The 20,302-nt window shown below is 52.0% G+C and overlaps 5 protein-coding genes across 5 annotated transcripts; 3 read left to right on the forward strand and 2 right to left on the reverse strand.

Annotated features, from left to right (window-relative positions):
- Positions 1–2,646: 2,646 nt before the first annotated feature.
- Positions 2,647–3,890, reverse strand: AYO20_08861 (hypothetical protein; the record flags this gene model as incomplete). Its single annotated transcript, XM_022647135.1, has 3 exons — positions 2,647–3,428; positions 3,486–3,601; positions 3,682–3,890. The coding sequence occupies 3 exons, from the start codon at positions 3,888–3,890 to the stop codon at positions 2,647–2,649; spliced, it is 1,107 nt and encodes a 368-aa protein (XP_022496879.1).
- A 1,589-nt stretch (positions 3,891–5,479) lies between these two features.
- AYO20_08862 (hypothetical protein) lies at positions 5,480–7,543 on the forward strand (the record flags this gene model as incomplete). Its single annotated transcript, XM_022647136.1, has 4 exons — positions 5,480–6,464; positions 6,528–6,559; positions 7,005–7,086; positions 7,137–7,543. 4 exons carry the CDS (start codon positions 5,480–5,482, stop codon positions 7,541–7,543), a joined length of 1,506 nt encoding a protein of 501 aa, XP_022496880.1.
- Positions 7,544–9,812: 2,269 nt separating this feature from the next.
- AYO20_08863 (hypothetical protein) lies at positions 9,813–11,039 on the reverse strand (the record flags this gene model as incomplete). The annotated part of the gene is made up of 1 exon (XM_022647137.1): positions 9,813–11,039. One exon carries the CDS (start codon positions 11,037–11,039, stop codon positions 9,813–9,815), a length of 1,227 nt encoding a protein of 408 aa, XP_022496881.1.
- Positions 11,040–11,367: 328 nt separating this feature from the next.
- AYO20_08864 (hypothetical protein) lies at positions 11,368–12,321 on the forward strand (the record flags this gene model as incomplete). The annotated part of the gene is made up of 1 exon (XM_022647138.1): positions 11,368–12,321. The coding sequence occupies one exon, from the start codon at positions 11,368–11,370 to the stop codon at positions 12,319–12,321; it is 954 nt and encodes a 317-aa protein (XP_022496882.1).
- Positions 12,322–18,434: 6,113 nt separating this feature from the next.
- Positions 18,435–19,397, forward strand: AYO20_08865 (hypothetical protein; the record flags this gene model as incomplete). The annotated part of the gene is made up of 1 exon (XM_022647139.1): positions 18,435–19,397. The coding sequence occupies one exon, from the start codon at positions 18,435–18,437 to the stop codon at positions 19,395–19,397; it is 963 nt and encodes a 320-aa protein (XP_022496883.1).
- Positions 19,398–20,302: the final 905 nt, after the last annotated feature.

The following is a 20,302-nucleotide window of genomic DNA, read 5'->3' on the forward strand; positions in this document are numbered from 1 at the left end:
CCAGCGTGACCTGCAACCTTGCGGGTGAATGGCTAGTTCCACCCGTGGAAGAAATTGTTCCAAGTCTGCTGAAGGAGCAGCGACACGATGTTATCGTCCGCATCATGCCCCAACGTTGGCCGAAATCTGCACCACTCTGGTTAGGGTCCACAATCACCAGCCTACTGCCCAGGTTGTTTGAGATTGCTGGGAATTATCTGCCATCAATATCTCTTGAATCCACTCAATGGACTCAGTCTCCTCGGTCGTTCATGGATCCTTGGTACCACCGGAATGTGCAGCGTTTGGAGGACAGCGACGGTTGCAAGCTGATTCGCCGCGAGGATGAGTTTCGCCTGATGTACCTAACTGACATTGAATCGAGCCACCATGGGTCACCACCATTATGTCCCTGGAAGCCTTTCGGGACAACGACTCTCAAAAGTGCTGCAATCGAGGTTCAGAGTCACGCTTTTTGTGGGCATCGTTTGAACATATAACAACTGGGTCTGGCAAGGATATGGGCACGGTCACGTAACCGATACAGGAGTCATAGCCAAACAAGCCAGATACCTGACACTAGGATTCAATCTTCGATTTTCTCACTTACTGTATCGACTCCGACTAAGAAAATGTTGTCACTCAGCGTTTAACAACGGCGGACCATAGATGGCACTAGTTGCTTCTCGTGGTGAGAGCTTGTCTTGTTCGGCTACACGGAATTTGTTCAACTGGACATTGCGGGATGAAACTAAGCCTGAAGAACCTGCAATCTGGACCCATGAATGGCTCGAAGATCTAATCGATACTCTAGATGACGAGGATGTCGAGGATGACAAAGTGGGCAATGATACTTCAGATTGATCGGTGGTGCAACCCTATCAATTCTCCTGCAAAGTTGATCCCTCCTCACCCATGATCAACCTTTAACAACAGATGCCTTGAAATTGACGAAGATAGTGTCAGTATATAGCATAACTAGTGCTAAGACATCGATAACATTTATGCCAGCACAAAGGAATACTTACCATGAGATAAGAGCAGTAACCCGGCCCTTTCTGCAGTACAACACAGGATGGAGGCGACACAAAACAGCATATCGGCCATACTGACAACAACAGATCCAACATAAGACAACGCTCCGCAACCATATCTATCTTGCTTGTCCTCCCCGGGAAGTGTGGGAGGAAACTGCCAGTTGGCATCATGTGAGCAACGACAACAGCAACGACGATTGCGGTATTGCTCTCTGGTTGCCAGCTGAATTAGACAAGTCCATGATCAAGGACACCGCAGTACAAGGCAAAGGATATTGCCTGTTAAGATTCTTTCACGGATTGTGTATTTGAAACCAAGATTGGACCCATAGTCAAACAACCAGAACGTTGGAAGTCCGAACAATGGGCCCAGCTTCCAAATACATGTTCGATCGAATGAGCATTCTGGGCGCTCAAGATACTCAATGTCATTGTGCGGCTTCCACATGAAAGTCTTTCAGTAACGCTGGTCAGTCCAGGTCACAAAAGGTCTCCTCATCAATGCCACGAAGCTCAAGCCAGCGAATACGCCGGTAAGGCTGCGGGCCGCACTCGTCGATTCTTCCAACATTCGCTACATTCAACGCTGGAAGGATCACTGCCGAGAGCAGCTGTGCACGATACGTTTAGACGACAGCATAATTAGCAGCTAAAAAGCCCGTCAGTCGTCATGTACGAGGTCTATTCTGTTCAAGAATTGCGAAATTGGTCGTCCAGCGATAGCTCAGGTTGGATTGAACGGTGCCATCTATTCGGGACTACACGTTAGCGGAAACCAAAGTCCTTTTCTCACTCCAGTGTTTCCCATGGGAACCGAAACCCAAGACATATCGGCGAGTTGCAGAACCATGTGCACTACGTTCGCGTCAAAGTCAAGATCATCCGATCGCTACTTGCCTCAGCGGGTCCTACAAAGATCCACGTAGCACCAATCGGACCGTTGCCAACTCCTATGTCTCAAGAGGACCAATCCGATCAGGAACGACGTGTTGGTTGATAAATCCGCGGTGATATCGTCCTTCCGAGTGCTTGCCTTCCCGGACGGTAGTGTCGAAGCTCGGTTCATCTCCTTCGACCACTCCTGTGATTGGTGTATCTTCCTGGAACGTGTAGAGCACCAGGGCAGGGGAACGCCTTTTTAGAATTCTTGATTTTGTTCAACTGGGATCATTCTTCAGCATCGAGATTCACCTCGAATCCCTCAGCTACGCCGGTGAGGAGAGCCAGAAATGAACATCGCTTCTGTGGTATCGTCCTCAAGACTGATTTTTTACTGTTGTGGCTGTGACGTCTAACGGAAGCCAGATCATCTCGGAAAGAAGAAGAAATAGACTCGTTACAGGTCTCAATTCGCCGCGCATTCTACACGGACTTTGATATTCTTCCTCATCGACGTCCATCGAGAGAACGACAGACATTACGAACGAGCAGGAGCAGGGCCATAGCAGTTTGACCGAATCCCAAAGCGCCTTCGCAACCTAAGCACTGCTAATCGCGAATGGGGCTAGAGGGATTTGTATTCCGCCTCGCCCGAGCATGGAGATCCAGTCCACAAGGGTCAGTATTCGCCATGATACTCCTGTGGGCTTGAACTTTCTTTCAGCCGTGTCATGCATGCATGATGGATAATCTATGCGAACGTGACGACAAACTTTCCCAGTCCGCCGTGAGCATCGTACGTGTGTTGACAGCCTCGACGAACGGCCTCGATATCATCGAACCGGGCTTCCGTGGTCACCGCCTTGACGAGACCCGCGTTGATGACTTCACCCGCTCGTTCCAGCCTCTGCCTGTCCCACGGCTTGCTCATGATCATCTCGTAGTGGACCGAAGTGCCCACGAGCCTCCACAGATACCACCACTGCAGGAGGTCCGCCAGCCAGCCGATGACCCGGGGCAGCTGGGGAAACACGGGTTTCATGGAGCGGCTGTTTGGGATCCCGGAGGCAGTGATGAAGACGCCCGATTTTGGATTCACTAGGGGGAAGAGGTGAGTAAATCCCCACGGGGCATTATAGACGACGTCAACCGAGCCTCGGGGCACCACCTTCAGGATGTCCTGCGTCTTGTAGTCGATGACCTTGTCGACGATGCCCGGTGTGTAGGTCTCGACGAGCGGGACTTTGGGCGTCGAGACGGTCGTGAGGACTTTGCCCGCGCCGTAGACGTTCTTTGCCAGTTGAGTGCCGACCGAGCCGAGCGCACCCAGCCCGGCCGTCACAAGCACTGTCTTCCCCTCAATGGTCTCGCCCTCGGGCATGTGTCTCAAGGCCGTCTCGAACGCCTCGATCCCTGGCATGGTGGATCCCAACAGGGACGCCGCTTCGACGAACGTCAGGTTTGCCGGTTTGCGAATCACAAACTTCTCGGACGCGAGGGCGTACTCGGAGATGAATCCGATATGTTCAAAGTCTGCCGTCTCCGTCAGCCCGTGGATTCAGTGCCCCAAACCTCTGGGGGTGCAAGTACTGCTCGCCGGGTCCGATTCCAACATATACACCTCATCCCCCGGCTTCACAGTCTCGACGGCCGACCCGACTTGGACGACGACGCCCGCGCCTTCGACGCCCAACTTGATCGGAAAGCTGGAGGAGGTATCAGACAGATTGTCTCATCTCATCTTGTCCATCGCTGCCTCGTGAAGATGAAGAAAAGGCAGGACTACCTGAATGATTGGAAGAACCTGAACGCCCCACTGGCGAGCTGCGTGTCGCCCGGGTTAACACACGCGGCGCGCATCCGGACCAGCACCTCGTGTGGCTTCTTGAGTTCGGGCACCGGGAGCTCGACCACCTCGTATCCAGCGGGGGTGCAATAGCGTGGCGCGACGAGCGACTTCATTGTTCGGGGGACGTGGACGTTTGGATCCACCATTTTGAGCTGTGCAGCTAGTTCGACAAGGCGGATTCGACAGAAGATCTACTCCAGAGTTACGTAGAGGGTGACGTGAGGTGGAAGATGTCTGGTCTCTCTGTAGTTATCTCAAGGTTTACCAAGACTTTGCTCCCTGCCGCCCAGGCTCCAGCGAAAAATGAACCCCGAAACAACCCGAAACAGCCGAGGTTGCGCCGACCGCTCATCGGGATTTGGAAGAGCCCGACCGCTTTGTCAGCTAGTACAAACCTTAATTCTACAACAAAGAGAACGTACATTTCTGCCGCACAGCAGCGACGCTTCCTTTGTCCGCTCCCGGCGTAGGCTATATGAGATCAGGTGCTAGCCCGGTCCTCTCTTGGACGAATTAGGGTCTTCCCAAATCTCTGAGATCACTTGTCGCTGCCGTTTGCAGCACATTCTAACCACCCACACGCACGTCACAGGTCTCATGATCAGCCTGGCCACGTACATACAAGATATATCGTGCAGTCAGGGGTTCAAGTAGTTATACACATACACATACACAAGCTGACTACGCAGGCAGTAATTGAGTGCCTTGGGGGTTGAATTTTCGTTGCTAAAATAAGTGTCTTGTAAGACAATGACCTGCGATCTGGTGAGAAAAGTCCTTTGAAAGAATCATCCCCGTGCATGGGCCATGTGCGGGAATGCAGTACGAAGGATCATCACGGGCTAATAGAGCCAAGTTCACGGTGCAAGTAGCGGTCACGTAGTCAACTCCCGGAGGCAGGGGACAAGAACAGAGAATCATTGAACTGTGAAAGCGACAAGGGATCGTTCAGGCGTCCAATCTGACTCCCATTGTTTCTGAAAGACGACGTTTAAGAACCTGCAAAGGCTCATTTGGTGGCTTGTCCCCTGTGGGTGATTGTCTGAGACGTCGCTTTGCTGCTGATGAACAGAAACCTACAGCGTTTTGGTAGATATGCGGTCAATGATTAGGAGGTGGTCGAGGTTGAACTACGAGGAATCTACCCCAGCAGCAAAGACCTGCGTTGACGAGATCTGGTGCATTGAATGCCAGGTGCGAACTTCTGTCGCCGCTACTGTTTTAATGTCAAGGATTAGGACACGGTCTGAGACGGGCTGCGGGCACCGGTGGACACATCGATCCAGGTCTCTTTGTCCATCCACTACTCGTTCAATTGAAGTTACAGCGACCGGACTGTCAAGGGCTGTACGGGCTACACTGGCGACAGAGAATGCTTTGGTGCGACTGACACGTTTTAACTGCTCAAAATATCCACGTGGCTAACATTTCACGACAAACAAGTTGGGTTAAGAGTCTTCACATACCTCTCCGTGATTGTAGGCAACGATAGAGGCAACGATAAAGGCAGCGATACTGCCTCCAGTAGCGTCTCTGCATATATTCTCACCATTTGTCTCTGTAGAAGCTGGATACTTTCAACCCTTGTTCTTCAGTTCACAGCTTTGAATGACAACTCCAAGGAATTGAATTGTGAAAACACATTGCAAAGTTGGAAACTCGTCAACTTCCGCTCAAAACCTCTTCCTCGTCCCTACTCGACACCCCGTGCCCAGTGCTAGCAACCATCAGCTCGATGAGTTCACAAATAGAGGCAGCCGACGACGACATAGTCACCCCGGCTGACACTACAGACCAGCAACACGGTCCCATCCCTGCTCTCCTCCGTCTTCCCAATGAACTACTCCTCGCAGCCACGAGTTTCCTCGAGCCAGAGTCCCAGCTCCTCCTCGGTCTCTCGTGCCAACAACTCCACGGTCTCATCAACTCCAACTTTGACTTGACGCTCGACGACAAAGCCGAAAAGATACGGTTCCTGCAGCTTCTGGAGCGCGACCACCCGGAGTACCTGACATGCCGATCCTGTGCGAAGCTATTTGTCTGGCGTTGGAGGAAACCCTTCGGCTACGCCTGCCCACATTCAGACCGCCACTCAGACGAGGATACACGTCTATCACATCCCCAGACCATCAGAGCGGGAGATAATCGTGCCATAGAAATCACGCGCGAGGTGGTCGACTTGGCCTTGCGAGCTGACGGCCTACCGATCAATTTCTTCAAGATGAGCGGGGTTGGTCGGTCCGGTGTCTTCCAAAAGACCGCGGCGCGACTGATAGATGGTCAACTCTTCGTGGCTACTCGACTGGAGGTAGGAATGGTGCCCAGCAAAAAAATTGAGGTAGGAATGATGCCCAGCAAAAACATTGCGGACATAATGATCTTGTTGGGCAGAAACTCGTGTCACCATCCAGACACTGCTCGTCGAGTGGAAGAAGGCTTTAGAAATGCCGTCAGGACCAAGCTGACACTCGAAATCGTATACAAATGTGACTTCTGCGAGACGGACCACCATTTGCGTCTGATCGAGAGGAAAAGTGGCATGAAAGTCGTCCTTCAGGTCTTGAGAAACTATGGTCGCAGACAGGAGACGAGACCACTGGTTGACCAGATCTTTCATCGAGCTCCAGTGTCCAAACGTTCTTTGGGAGAAAAGTGGGAGACGCTCTACGACGCACTTGGTGAGACATATTGTGAGGACTTTGTGTTGTGGCTTGGTGATGGTCAGTGACCGGTCTGTGACTCGAAAGTTCTTTGTGGCGAACTCTTCCTAATGTGATGAACAGGAGAGTTTCGTGGAGCATTGTCCGATAAAGGGGTATGTCTCTACCGGAGGTGAAGGTGGGAGGCTTTGTTTCATTGGTGGCTTGTCCTTTGACGCCTTTAATACAAGCGCGGTTGAATTAGACCAACCTTTTTTAGGATCTTTCGATCGAACTTCAGCACTGGCACTTGTCGAAACGAGGGAAAATCGTGTACCGAGCGAGGCTCGAGATAGCGTTTAGGAGTGGTAATCGCAAACAAAGCCCTTGTCATACAATTCCGGAATTTAGGGGGTGTGAAGAGGACAAAGAATCTCCCCTCCCTTTATTCCGTTTGCGGCGTCGAGGTGGGCCTCCACACGCGCTCTTTGTTCAAGCATGCCGATCGTTTGTCAAGGGGTTCAAAATATTACAATGGACAGAACAGAAAATGCACACTTTGAGCTCAAGTCCGGTCCATCCAACGAGGACATGTCGCAATCGATCCCTTGATATACCAAGGTCTACAAGGGTCCAGGTAGAGCCCAAGCCACCATCACCACTGTCGCCGCCCTTGCCGAGGAATGCATCTCCTCCTCCCACGGTACGACGATCGAGAACAGTCCTCGATCCAGAGACTGATACCTCTGACAGACCAAGCCATCGCCTTGGCCCAAGTCGGCGACCACCGAGCGGCGGAGGAGCTGTACCGACGCGCTCTCCGCCTGAGCAGGAATCTCCTGGGCCACCGCCACCGAGCCACCCTAACCAGCATGAACAACCTGGCCACATCGCTCAGCAAGCAGGGGAAACTGCGAGAGGGCGAACGGCTGCACCGCGAGGAGCTGGAGCTGACGGTCGACCTCCTGGGCGAGCACCACCCGGATACGTGGACCAGCATGGGTAATCTGGCGGCCGTGCTGGTGGACCGGGAAAAGTACGGCGAGGCGAAGCGGGTGATGGGCCGGGTCGTCCAGATCAAGAGGGAAGAGCTGGGGGAGGATGATCCGTCGACGCTGTCCAGTCTCGAGATTTTGGAGTGGCTTTTGGAGAATCGGTGACAGGACCGGACTGGATAGGGATGTCCTGTTTGACCGGGGGAGTGGTGCTGGTCATAGAGTTACACGTAGACTCTGAAGCAAGGTTGGATTCCCCCCTCCATTTGGACCTTTACCTTGATCTCAGCCACGTGAGCGATGATAAACCTGCTTGCTTATATGGTGATTAATCGAATAGAACGAGCGAATCCGACCGGGAGACAAACCCTGAACCAACTCATGCCCTGCTGCAGTAGGTGGGGAGTATACGAGAGCAGGAAAGCAACATATCCTTTCCACATTCTCTCATTTTCGCCGTACCGCCATCCGTGCTGTCTGAGCGAGATCCTACCGTGAGGCAGTATATCTGAGCGAGCAATACAGAACGCAAAGAATGTTCTCATGGACGAGTCGCGGTTCTTCGTTCTGCGGGAGCATGTTCTCGTCTTGCGTGAAGCAGGCGCAGGTCATCCGCTCAACCCATCAGAAACCTGATGCCATCCCTGACAGCGAAGAAGGAGAAAACACTCACTCACTCACACACCCACCGGAATTTACCCACGCGCGCGGGAGCTCCTTCAAAACTTTGGAACTCTCAGTTTCGGAATTTACCCATTTTCGATGATTGGGGTTCCGGCGCGTCAATCAGACGTGTCGCCCGACGTGAGCATACCAAAATCGAGTGAGGCAGTGCGTTGGCCAAGTAGAAAACTAGAGGTCAAAGTGTTGCGCAGATCCCAATGGCACAGTCTCTCGCCCGCACTGACGAACAGAAAGGTATGCTTTGAGCAAATTCGTCACAGGATACCAAATTCCGCGGTGTCCTTGCTTGAAGCGGTCGTCCAGACTGTGCGAAAAACAAGGGCAAAGCCCTGAATACTTTCCGAGCAACTTGTTTGAACTGGTGCAGACATCTGTCAGAAAGAAGTCCTGGCTTGACCTGTCCCAGAGGCACGAAGCGTAGAGGACATCGAGTCCGAAAGCTGACGAAACGGTTCACCGTTGTCTGATTCCAGAGATTCGGGCTTTCGACAGTTGTCTTGGCATTGACTGGTTATTGCGCGTATCTGTGGGGGAAGGGGGAATGAAAAAAATGTGAGAACAAGAAGGGTCTCTGTTGGCATTCCGCTTGAGCCATAGCTGAAATCGTTCCTGCCTGAGAAAGGTAAACGCAATTGTCGTCGTCGTGGGAAATCCATTTCATGTAACCTTGTGCTGCTCGAATATCGGAAAAGACCCGATGTACGGTGGTGGCTAGCCTCCAGGAGTTGTCGTTTCTCCACGCAGAGAGCAGGACGTTTTCCAATGGTGGTCTCCAGCGTCTTGCAGCTTTCCGTGTAACGATACGCTGCTGGATCTTCCAATGAGGTGTATAACCTGAGCGCTTGTTACATAACTTCCGCTTAAGAGTCATCGCCGGCCTCTTCCCATATGTCTCATAGCTGGTAGAAAGAGAAGGCTGGTGGCTGGGTGTGGTATTGGACAACAAGAACCTGCTATCGGAGCAGGCAGTCCGCTGTTTGTGATTGTCAACGATTCCGGTTCGCAGGGGCACAGTAATGTATCAGTTCCGTGACCGCGTCCACGGTTGGCGGCCATTACGACAGGTCCTTGTCATTTGCAAGCCATGGCGCGAAACCGAAGAAACCTTTGTGCAACACTGGAATAACTACCGATGTGTCCACGACAGGATTAGCCGGCTGTGACATTCAGGGGTGCGACAAAATGCTTTCTCTACTGCGCGAGGGTCCAGGGCAGTGTGTTGGTTCCGTTCAAATGCCAACTAAGCGACATGCAGGCCACAGACGCAACGGAGGATTCGACGAGGATGGAGTTGACTGGAATCAAGTGTGGTAGTGAACTGGGGCGAGGCTCTTAGCCAGAGGTATCAACTCGTACGGCGGTGGGCATAGTGGTAGGGGTAACGACTATCGCTCAATAACAATAACAACAACATAGAAGGTCCTGATTAGATAGGTTCCATGACTAGATAGATAACTTGATTGCTCTCTACCGTGTCTCACGGTGTGTCCTTCTCAAGGAAAAAGAAAGGGAAAACTCAGACCTAATGCCCGTGTCCCCACCAACCAATGATCAAGAGTGCCTGCCTGTGCATTGTACAGGCCAATTCCACCAATCACGTTCCGGCTTGCCTTTCTCCCCCATTACAGTAGGAAACAAGGAGGCCGGAAACACTAATGAGAAATTTCACTGTAAAGGCGGCAGACAATCTATTGATGACAATATAACATGCAAGGTGTGAGTGAGGAGATAGTGCGGATGTCGAGTATAGTTATGCATCACACTCAAGATTGGTCATTGAAGTGTGCCTCTCCAGCTCAGAAATAATCGAACCGAGATCCGGGCGGAGTTTGGGGGATTCACACATGGTGGTTGCTGCAATCTCTCGCAGCCATTGTGACCCTGGGTATCTCTCCGCAATCTTCAACATCATTTTACCATACGCCCAGATGTCGCTCCGCTTCTCAGCTTCGAGCGAGGCCTGCGATGCTTCGAAACGGATCTGCGGTGCACGCCACTCGTACGTGACTCCGCCAATGCCGCTTATATCAATGACGACTGCGTTCTCGCAGTCATCGATCACGATGTTGCCGGGCTTGAGATCCGTGTGGGCAATATTTCTTGAATGCAAACTCTGGAGAGCCCGGCAGATTTGAAGGGGCCAACGCTGCCAGTGCAGATCGGTGACTGTGTTCCTTTTCAGCCACTCTTCAAGAGTCCCTCCAGGATAATACAACATGAGAATACCTCTCATCACAGGTCGACCGTCTGTGGAGGGGATCGTCTGATATGGATTCGGTGAGACCACGACAGCTGAGAGCTGGGCAATATAAGGAGTGGAGCGGAAACGTTTGAGATTCTCCAGTTCACGTTGAATGACTGCGGTATCTTGACGTCGATAGAATGGCCTGTCAATTGTCTTGAATATGTAGGAAGTTCGCTCGCCCCGTTGATGAAAGCGGCCGACGGCACCGGTAATGTCTTCCTCGATCTCTAACTCTGAGAGCCAGATCGTTGGTGGCCATTTTGAATCGCTGGAATACAGTGGATAGAGGATTCTCTCACCGTCTTCGTAGATTGTCACCCGCAGTCTGCGATACTCTTCGAGAAATCTATTTCCTCGAGTATCTTGGATATCACTTTGAAGCAGAAGGTCCGTGATTGCCCGATCCAGCAATGCTGACTCTGTAGGCACAAGCTTCAATTCGACCTTGGTCATGGTATCGTCCAGAAGAGTGAGCTTGCCGATTTGGAGACGGGAGATGAAATATCGGAACTTATCTCGTCGTCTGAGTTTGTGCTTGATCGGGTCTTGCGAAAAGCGACTTGACTTTTCTTCCGCATCCCCTTCCGAATTAAAGGCAACAGTGACATGCCAGCGCGAATTTTGACAGCTGAATATTACGCGTTGTTGTCGGATGGACGGTTCAGGGTCTCCGGTGCATAGGAACGTCTGATCTTCGGTGTACGAGAGCAATTCAATGCTTGAGTGCAGCATTGCGAAATATTGTCGGGAAAAGAAATGGAAAAGGAGGATATTTTATGTGTAGTCAACACAAGGATTGCCGAACCGTAATTTACGCGCCACCGTATGGGTCAGATATTGACAAATATGATTCACCGTAGTAATCACGGGGAGCGGAGTGATTACCATTTTGAGCAGCAACCGCACTCTCACCGGGCACAGTCACATGATAAATCATGTGATGGAATACGCCAAGACCCCGCTAAAGTCAACGTCTCCCCTTTTCAAAAGGCCTCCTCAGTCAAGATCGTGTCAAGATCGTCCCCATCTCCACTAGCTGTCATTCATCAACCAGAAACTTATGACTACAGACGTTTGTGCTTCCTGTGTTGTGGAAGATGACCCCGCCTTACCCGTCGTTTCAACCTCCGGCCGGAAGTGGCTTGGGATTGGAGTCTCTGGCATCGTGTACCCTCTCGACGAAGACACTGTCGTCAAGGTCGCTCCGACATGGGATAGCGATTACGCCACCAACGAAAGTCTTGATGATCTTCAGATAGAGAGGCTTGTGTATCAGCATCTGGGGACCCATCCCCGAATATGTCGATATATCTCATCTGTTCAACGAGGAATCGTTCTCGAGAGGTTTGGCGATCCGCTGCGAAAACGGCTAGTAGAGCTTCATGGGCGAAATGAGTCTCCTTCACACAGTCAGGCCCTGAAATGGTCAATGCAAGTGGCAGAAGGCCTGGCGTACCTACACCGGAAAAATGTCGTGCAAGGTGATATCGGCTGCCACAATATACTTTTGAAATCCGACGAGGTCAAGTTGTGCGATTTTGGCGGCTCCTCGATTCACGGGAAACCAGCCAAAGTCGGTTACCAATGCCGATCTCAACGTTGGGACGATACTCATGAAAGTCCATCTATTCAAGCCGAGCTATTCGCACTCGGCTCCACCATCTACGAAATCTGGACGACCACAAGGCCTTTTCAAGACGAGCCCGACGACGTAGTCGAGGAGAAATACAAATGCCAGCGCTTTCCGGACGTCGAAGCCCTTCCAGTAGCCGGCATCATCAAAGGGTGCTGGTATGGAACTTATGATTCTGCAGATGAGGTTGTCACCGCCCTCAAATCACTCCAGACCGAACGAACGGTAGCCCCCAACTTCACTAATGTCAACAATTGGACAATATTTGCTACATTTGCCTGCGTCGTCACAGCCTGCACTCTAGCATTGTGGCTCAAGCCACATGCAGCTGTAGGCACTTTTCGAAAGAATCGGTTTCAACGGTATTTCTGGGGACGTTAGGTCTCTGCGGTCAGACAGCGGACTCGGAGAAACTTACCACAGTGGTTTCTGGCCGTTTGCCTTCACACACCGGACAATCCTGGTTGCGTTTTGTGGAACCAAATATAACGCCCGGGAGAGGAGTGGCATCTCGACATTGACGTTCCAGCCCTCTAGGATTCGGATTGGCGCAGATTGAATAGACTCTGTTCGTCACTCGGTGGCTCGCGGTACAACGGGAATAGACAAAAACTGTGTCAACACATGACTTCGGAAATAGTAGCAGAGACAACACAGTCTGCGTGGCTCGGGCCTCAGGTTATATGCTCGGCGTTGGTTGTATGTGCTTCGATCGGAAAGATGAAGTAGTAAAGGAGGTCAAAACTGACTGAGGACTAAAGGGAGGTTCGGTCCGTACCTAGAGAATGTTTCCACTGAGAATTGCCTAAGATCAGTATAGGTGCACTGGGGCAGTTAGCACAACTCTGTGATGAAGTGATTTTCCGGGGAAATGGCTTTCTCTCACGATAGTCTGAGAACGTAGCGCCGTGTTGATCATGTGGACCTAGTTAGGCATCCAGCTGGTGTCGGCCATTCAAGTCAATTGGTAGCACTGGTAGTACAGAGCGGGCCTTGAGAGATTTTTGCTACCACTCAACAATCACGGAGAGCGGGATGACCACCATCTTGTGGGACAATCGCCGATGACCTCTAACAGTCTAGGACTCCTGTAGTGATCACAAGGTGTCCGTTGGAATCAGTGAGAGGTTTGGACAGCGGTCTAGTGCTTGGATATGGTTTGCTCTTCCTGTGGCAACACTGACCAGGTCACCTGACCACCCTTTGCGCTGCCTGTTGCTCTGACCCACACAGCCAAGCCTTAAAGGAACAACCAAGTAACTTGAAGGCTTTCAGTCGTGAGACCCCCAGGGTGGTGCCACTATTTCAAGCACTTGGACACTGATAGACCGCTTGAAGACGATACACACCATTTCAAGTCACTCGGGAGCTCTCGCCGTGGCGCGCTTGTTTTTCTGGTGCCTGCCTCTGGGGTACCTGCGAGGTAGGTGGGCGGGAGTTTGCCATGTCAGTCCCGATACTTTGCTGGTTGCTGGGTCTCCCGACGCAGCAAGGAGCAAATATTCAGATGTTTTCCTTTGCTTATATCACATACTCGCGCTCGCATCTTCTCGCAAAATGTCAACATCTTCTCAAAGAAGCCCAAAGTCTATCCAGAAGAGTTAACTTCCGCTCGATTCCTGGTCAGAGAGAAGAGGAGAGGTTGGGGGGCAGACAGCTGGTTTGTCCTCGTTATTTCATATTTCAAGAAACTGGAAGACCCCGGACGTGGATCGACAAAGTCTGGAAGAGCATTGGTAAGGAAGGAAGAGTTGAGCCTAGGGAGAGCCGAGGTAGTGATACTAAGAAGTCGGTGATCATTCGAAGAATACACGCTCATTCTCCTCGCAATGTAGTGTCTCCAAAAACCTTTTGTAGTAGTAAGTAGCTCTCTTCCAGCTGCTTCGGTGCGGTAACGTGTCGATATCGTGTTGGAACCTATCTTCCTGACTGTTGAGCTGGGCCTTCCTTTCCTGTGCTGCGGAGGTGTATTCACGACTGATGAGCCCCTTCAAATCCATGTTCCAGTGGAAAATCAAGATTGTGCAACATTGAATCACCCTTTCTATGAGTTTTTCTCGGCTTCGAGGTCACCCAGCAACAGTATACAGAGCTCCTACACAGAACAGCGACGTCCGGAGCGACCACCAGACATTCCGTCTCGAGAGTGGCACTCCCTCGAATATTCCTTGGCCCTGACAGTGGGCAGATGCATGAACGTCGTTGCGGAGTTGCTTTTGAACATAATCTGGTACATGTTCGTATTCGTGCTCATGCTCATTCTCATGGTGGTGAAGGGACTGTGATCCTCGACAGCGTTGACCAATGTGCTGATGTCTCTGAAGTCATCTCCATAAGACGCTCTGGTTCGAGGTCAGGTTCACCACTGAAATCGAACCGTCGTCTCTCCCAGCGACTAGCCATCGGCGATGGTCAGGCGCCTGGCGCTGCCCGCATTCTGCAGTAGGGTCACGCTACTGCGGTGGGACTATCCAGAGTTGTGCCCGCCAGCACCGTGGCGATCTTAGCCTCGATTGCGCTCATTCTTCCCTTCAGCTCGGAGTCTCAGTCGCCAAGTGGATTCTCAGCTTCTGCGTCGTCGTTCCGGGTACGTGACCATGATCTGATCATGTACATACTCAGGCGCCAGTTCCCTAGTGGTGTCCCAGCTGTCGGCCACGTGTGTGGCCTTGTGCATATTGTCCATTGCGTTCAGGTACCACCAGGCCGCGACGACTAACCAGTACCTGTCGACAGCGCTAGGCCTTTCTGGATCGTGCTAGTCCCAGATAGGCCTAGCGTGGAGTTTAATCACACAGCCAGAAATCACACAATGATCACGACCGACTCCCAAGTAGGCACCAAGCCAGCCACATTGTGCCGCATGAGCACGAGGTCTCTGTCCTGTACCAGATTCACGTATCATAGAGCTCGTGCATGCAGTCTACACGGCCTTGGAGTTGCACCCGAACTTGTTCATGGGGCTGAACAGCGGCATCATCATGAACGTTTCTCAATGTGCTCCGATCTGGGCTGCAGTAACACATCCGGTGTAGAAGAGGAGGCGGTGGCACTCCGAACGCGCCTCTCGAACTGCAACATGCACGTCCCGATGAACGAGAACAACGAGAGGCCGGCTCTCTTCGACCTGAACCTCAACATACGCACGTTTCTGTGCGGTCAGTTTTGTTTTCCTTCTTCAAGATATTCATTTTGCTGGCCTCTTCCGTGTTATCCGTCTCGCTTTGAGTGCTGACCAAGGATCGACCCCGACTGTCTTTGTATTCGTGGGCGTGTTCGTGTTTGTCAGCTTCGACTGGTCCATCAGCGGATTCGATGCCTCGTTTATCTTACCGGTCGCGTCCACCGACCCGCACGCCTGCTGCTTCATGGTCGATCCGTGGTTTATTTGTAATAGCGGAGCCACAGGCGTGTGCTTCGTACTCGTACTCGTACTCTGAGATCGTTCTGGGCACCCTCTACGACCTCGATCAAGGAATGCCTCGATCATTCACTGTCCGGCCATTCTCCGTGTCTGTCATCCCCTTCTCGCAGAAATCCTTGGCCATCTCCACGAACTCGTATCCGTACACGTTGCGGACCGGTCGTGCTGTTCAATGGTACCAGATCCTTGAACGTGGCTCACAGAGCGATCTTGTTCAGCGCCAACCTGGCGAAAATCTTCTGTGGCGATAGGCAAAATTTGGATCTGCACCAGCCAAGTGCGAGCAGTCGCTTCAGCGCCGAGATTTCCGGGATAGCCATAAGCAGGTTTCCCATCAAGACTCTTGTTTCCCTCTGGTTGGCTGTCCGAACTTGCCCAGGCTGTGGTGCCAAGCAAGTGATTGCTAGAGCTGGCTCCTGCTGTCGAATTCGAAGATGCCCCAGGTGTTACATTCGCGCCCGTGCTCCTGGTCGTCATCGTGTCGTCATTCGTCGTGTGCTGGTTGTTCTCGCCCTGCCTCAATCTTGAGAAGAGGGTTCTAGCTCCGGACCGTGGTCGCCGACACTGCCATTCTGTTCTGTACTGGCACGGGCCTCGGAGTGGGTGGTAGCCGCTCGTGATATCGGTCGTGTATCCGGTCGTCTCTGTCCTCGAAAACCATCTCCATGGACCATCAGCGCGCCAATTCTGGTCCTCCATCGTCGTGATTGTGATACAATCGACCTTGATCGTGGACCGACTGACTGCACCGTGCTAGGTCTCGTGGCGTCCATCATGTTTCTTCTCCTGGGACACTGGGACCAACGCTATCTTTCCGGCCACGCCGCGCTGTCTTGCTGGTAGTTGTCGTCGATGCGGGCTCTGTCGCGGCCCAGTACTGAATTATGTCCACATCACTATTACACTTGCTGGCTTTCCCCGCCTCTCGCTGATCAAGATAGACAGGCTGGCTCGTTCACCAATGCATCACTTCAACTAGCGCCTATAACAGGAGCTAATTGGTGTCCAAGACCGAGTGCTGTCTCACGGGGTTGTTGGCGTTAGCTCCCTCGGGACATAAGGGCCCGTTGTGCGTCGTTAGTCAACGACGTGAAGGAGACGTTCTATATCGGTTCCAGACCCTTAATCTCACCTCATTGAGAAGTTCGTCGCCGACATCGATCCAGGTAGCGGACGACTGCGGCCCGTGGGCTCAAGCGCGACACCTCCCTGACGTGGAGGTCGTAGTAGATCTTGATGCTTAACCCGTACTTCATATTCGCGAGGTCACCATCTCACGCTGCACCAGACTCGGACTCGTTGCCTGGCGAAATGGCGATCGGGGCCGCGAACAGAGACGCCTGCTCGACTGCTCGTTCAGCATCTTTATGCCCTCGTATAACTTGTGTGGTCGTTTTTCTTGCCCCAATATCCACCCCCGATGAGACAGACCAGATTTTAGCCTCATGCTTGCACGACTTGATTCTTTCGCACCATCATGAAGAGTGGATATGTATCGATATACTTCTCGATAGCGCGTGGCATAGCATTGTCTCTGATTGTCTGGTAAGCAGCGAGCGATCTGGCGAGGATGGAAGCAGTCGGTGTCGGTCTAACGGTCGAGGAGACATGACCTACCTACCTCAATGTCTGCGTGAATGATAAAAAATAGCTCTTTGGAAGAGGAGGAACTGATTGGGATCAAGACAGTGAATCGTACGCAATCCTGGTTCCGCAAAGATGGCATGACGATGAGCTGGTTTTTGTGTCATTACCTGGGCCGAGTTCACATTCAATTTGAAGCAGACCACGATGACGAGCTGGTAGGAAGGTCTCTGTTCGAGGATTCTGCACAGCAGCAGTGCGTGTCAACCCTCCCTTGATTGTTTATCAGGTAGAAAAGCAGGCAATTCAAATCGTCCTGGCCCAAGCTCAGGAGAGAAAGTTGCGAATTTTAATGGTACCGTCACTGCTTCCTGCTTCCTTGTTCCTGCAACCCAGCAAGGGCAAGTCATGATCGATATCAGCATCGTGGTCTTCTTCACACGTCTTTCGTGTTCGTAAATAGTAGAAAGGATATCCTGGGTGGGAGGATAGACAAACTACGGCAATCCGGGCCACCTCCCTACCACGGTGGAGTCACAGAGCCAAGTACCGGTACCGGTACCACCGACATCAAAAATCACTAGCATATATGTTTTCTCTCTCCAAATTCTGTCACGCAAAGACCCCCTTCTCCACAGCAAAGGGCGAATCCACGAGTTCGAGTCACGGTTACGGCAAATCCAGGTCCTGTCAGGTCAAACCTAACACCGGGTTAGCGGGCATCAGGACCTCGATTCAAATCCTCCCTCCGAGATTCCGACGACATCAACCACGTAGTATAAATTCCGTAGTAAAACCGGGCGAGAAAAACCAACTCCGCAAGGAGCGAGTTTTCCTTGTCACAGACCAGTCGGTTGAGCTGTTCTGTGATAAGTTTTTTGCCAGTCTGGTGGGAGATCTATGGAGTCAGTTTATTTTATTTTTCTTCCTGAATTTTCGTTCGGGTGTGATTGTGATGAAAAATGCTGAAGTAGGTTGTCCGAACGGGTCACTGCTCTGGAGATTTAACATTGGGAGATTACGGGCGTCGTGTAGTTTTTGACCGTGATGCATGTTTTCAGTCACTGATACAGGCAAGTTGGCTTCAATTCAGCTGCATTGTTGTTCTGGATGCCTCTGCTGGCCCTTTCTTAAACCCTGGCTCTTCTGTCTCCTCTCAGACGTCACTTCTCACTTCCCACAACCGATATGTCCTAGCACCGTGGAAAGAGCCATCGGCATCCCTCGCAGACCTTCATCAGTGAATATTCCACGAAGCCGTTGTGGTTGTGTGGCTTTATTCACTGATAAGTCTGTAGGTTCCCTAGTCAGTTCATGGGGCAATGATGTGAAGAGCCACGATCAACCAACCGCCTTCCCTTCACTCTCAACGAATCTTCTTTGTTCTTTCGTTGACGTCTTCCTGACTTTCTTTCCTCTGTGCTCGTCCACAATTCAACTTTTGACACCACGTGCCTCAGATATCAACTCCCTCGCTTTTGATACCATGGCCTCTCGCCTCCTTCTTTCGCTTGTCATCGCTCTATTGACGTTGCCCATGCTCGGCATCCAGCTGCAGGACACGCTCGTGAATATTCCCCCAGAGATTGCATACCGGATGCAGGTCGCCGTGGATGACTGTGTGGCACTCGCGACATTCGTTTCGGTGACCTTTGACGAATGCGACCCGGTGTACCTGCGATTCTTCCCCCATGACGATGCCGCGTTTGTTCAACAAGTCTTTCGCCGAATCGCCAACATTCCACTAAGCGTGGTACTCGGCCCAAATGACTTTGCCACCATCATGCAACACCGCGCTGCCATCGGCTTAGATCCGCGGCTGGTGGATCTGGTCATCACGTACGGCAACCACCCGCAGGGGCAGATCCAAGACTGTGGGACCGACGAGGACCCTGAGGCGTTCTTCGCACTGTTGAATTCAGGCCAACCCTCCGTCAGTATCTGCCCGCAAGCTTTTGAGAGATACCCGGACCTCATGGAGATATTAGACCCACCCACTTGGGCAAGAGATGCACAAGGACACCCGGACCCGGGCTTCGGATGCGATGGCCTGGGCGACCACGACTCGGAGCTCATGTGGTGTGTGGGCGCGATATTGCTGCATGAGATCCTGCATTACCCGGACCTCTTCAACGACATCCCCCAGTTTGACAAGCTGATCAATTTCCGCGGACCGAGACGGTCGATCGGTGACTTTTCAGGCCCCAGTCCCCCGAACGGCTACGGCCCGTATTACTCTCGCGTCCTCCAGTTCCTCTCTGCTGTCCGGCCCAGTGACTACGGACCGCACGAAGCCATCAACAATGCAGACAGTTATGCCACGTATGCCTTGTCGGTTTGGTGGAGGTGGAGGTGTCAGAGACCTTTTCGGGAGTCGGTCACGTCGATGGACGCTTGGCTTCGAGATCCGCCTCCACGGCCTTTTCCACCACCACCACCACAACAGTAATGGCTCAGCAGGAAGTGGACGGCGCACCGACAAGTCAAAGGTCCAATGATGCGTGGAGTCGAGCGAGATTGAGACAGACGTGGGTTGTTGTCGGTCAATAATCAAGTACTCAGAGCGACGAATGATGAGTATGTCTGTCTGTTTCGGTTACTTTGGCGTAGAAGACCATAGATATGGGGAAGACACGGACGGCACATTTGTATCAGCACCAGGCACAAAAGAAACAATAGATATGGAATAGGAAATGCACGGTACACTGTGTCAGTATCAGGCTCGGAAGCTTTCCAAAACAAAACAAAACAAAAGAAACGAGAAAGAGTGAGGGCTAGACGGAGAGAAGTATTACTGTGATCACGCAGGAATATCATTATACCTTGAACCCGGAGAGATCATGATTCCCGTTGCTTTGTAAGTAAGTGACGTGCTTGGAACCCCGTGCTTTGCATGGTATTAAAGGTGTTGGAGCTCCGCAGGAGGGAGGCCAGGGTCGCGTGAGCAGGCACAGCTTGCTTCCCCAGTGCGCAGTGACCAGATCCCTCACCTTGCGGTGGGTCAGTGGGCATTGACTAAGGTGAGAGTGTTCTTTAAGTCCCTTTCCGTTTCCAGGCCTGAGAAGCAGCACAGCTCTGTAATCACGGACCCGACTCATGTCCAAGCAACTCTGATGAGGTTCCCCCAGTGCGGTTTCGTAGTCTGTAACCAGCCCTGAGAATTGGCCTTGATTGTCCGAGGTACGAGGGCTCAACAGAACATGGAACATTCTGTGGAGAAGATACCAGTTGTATAACACCATCTCTTGAGCCCATGTCTTGTCTTGAACTCGTGCTTTGTCTTGAAACCTCCTCTTGTAGCCATCAAACCAAGACCCTTTGTCCGCTCCAGCTCGCTGGCAGAACTCCAGAAGG

This window comes from Fonsecaea nubica, assembly GCF_001646965.1.
Source record: "Fonsecaea nubica strain CBS 269.64 chromosome Unknown Scaff75, whole genome shotgun sequence".
Lineage (NCBI taxonomy): Eukaryota > Fungi > Ascomycota > Eurotiomycetes > Chaetothyriales > Herpotrichiellaceae > Fonsecaea > Fonsecaea nubica.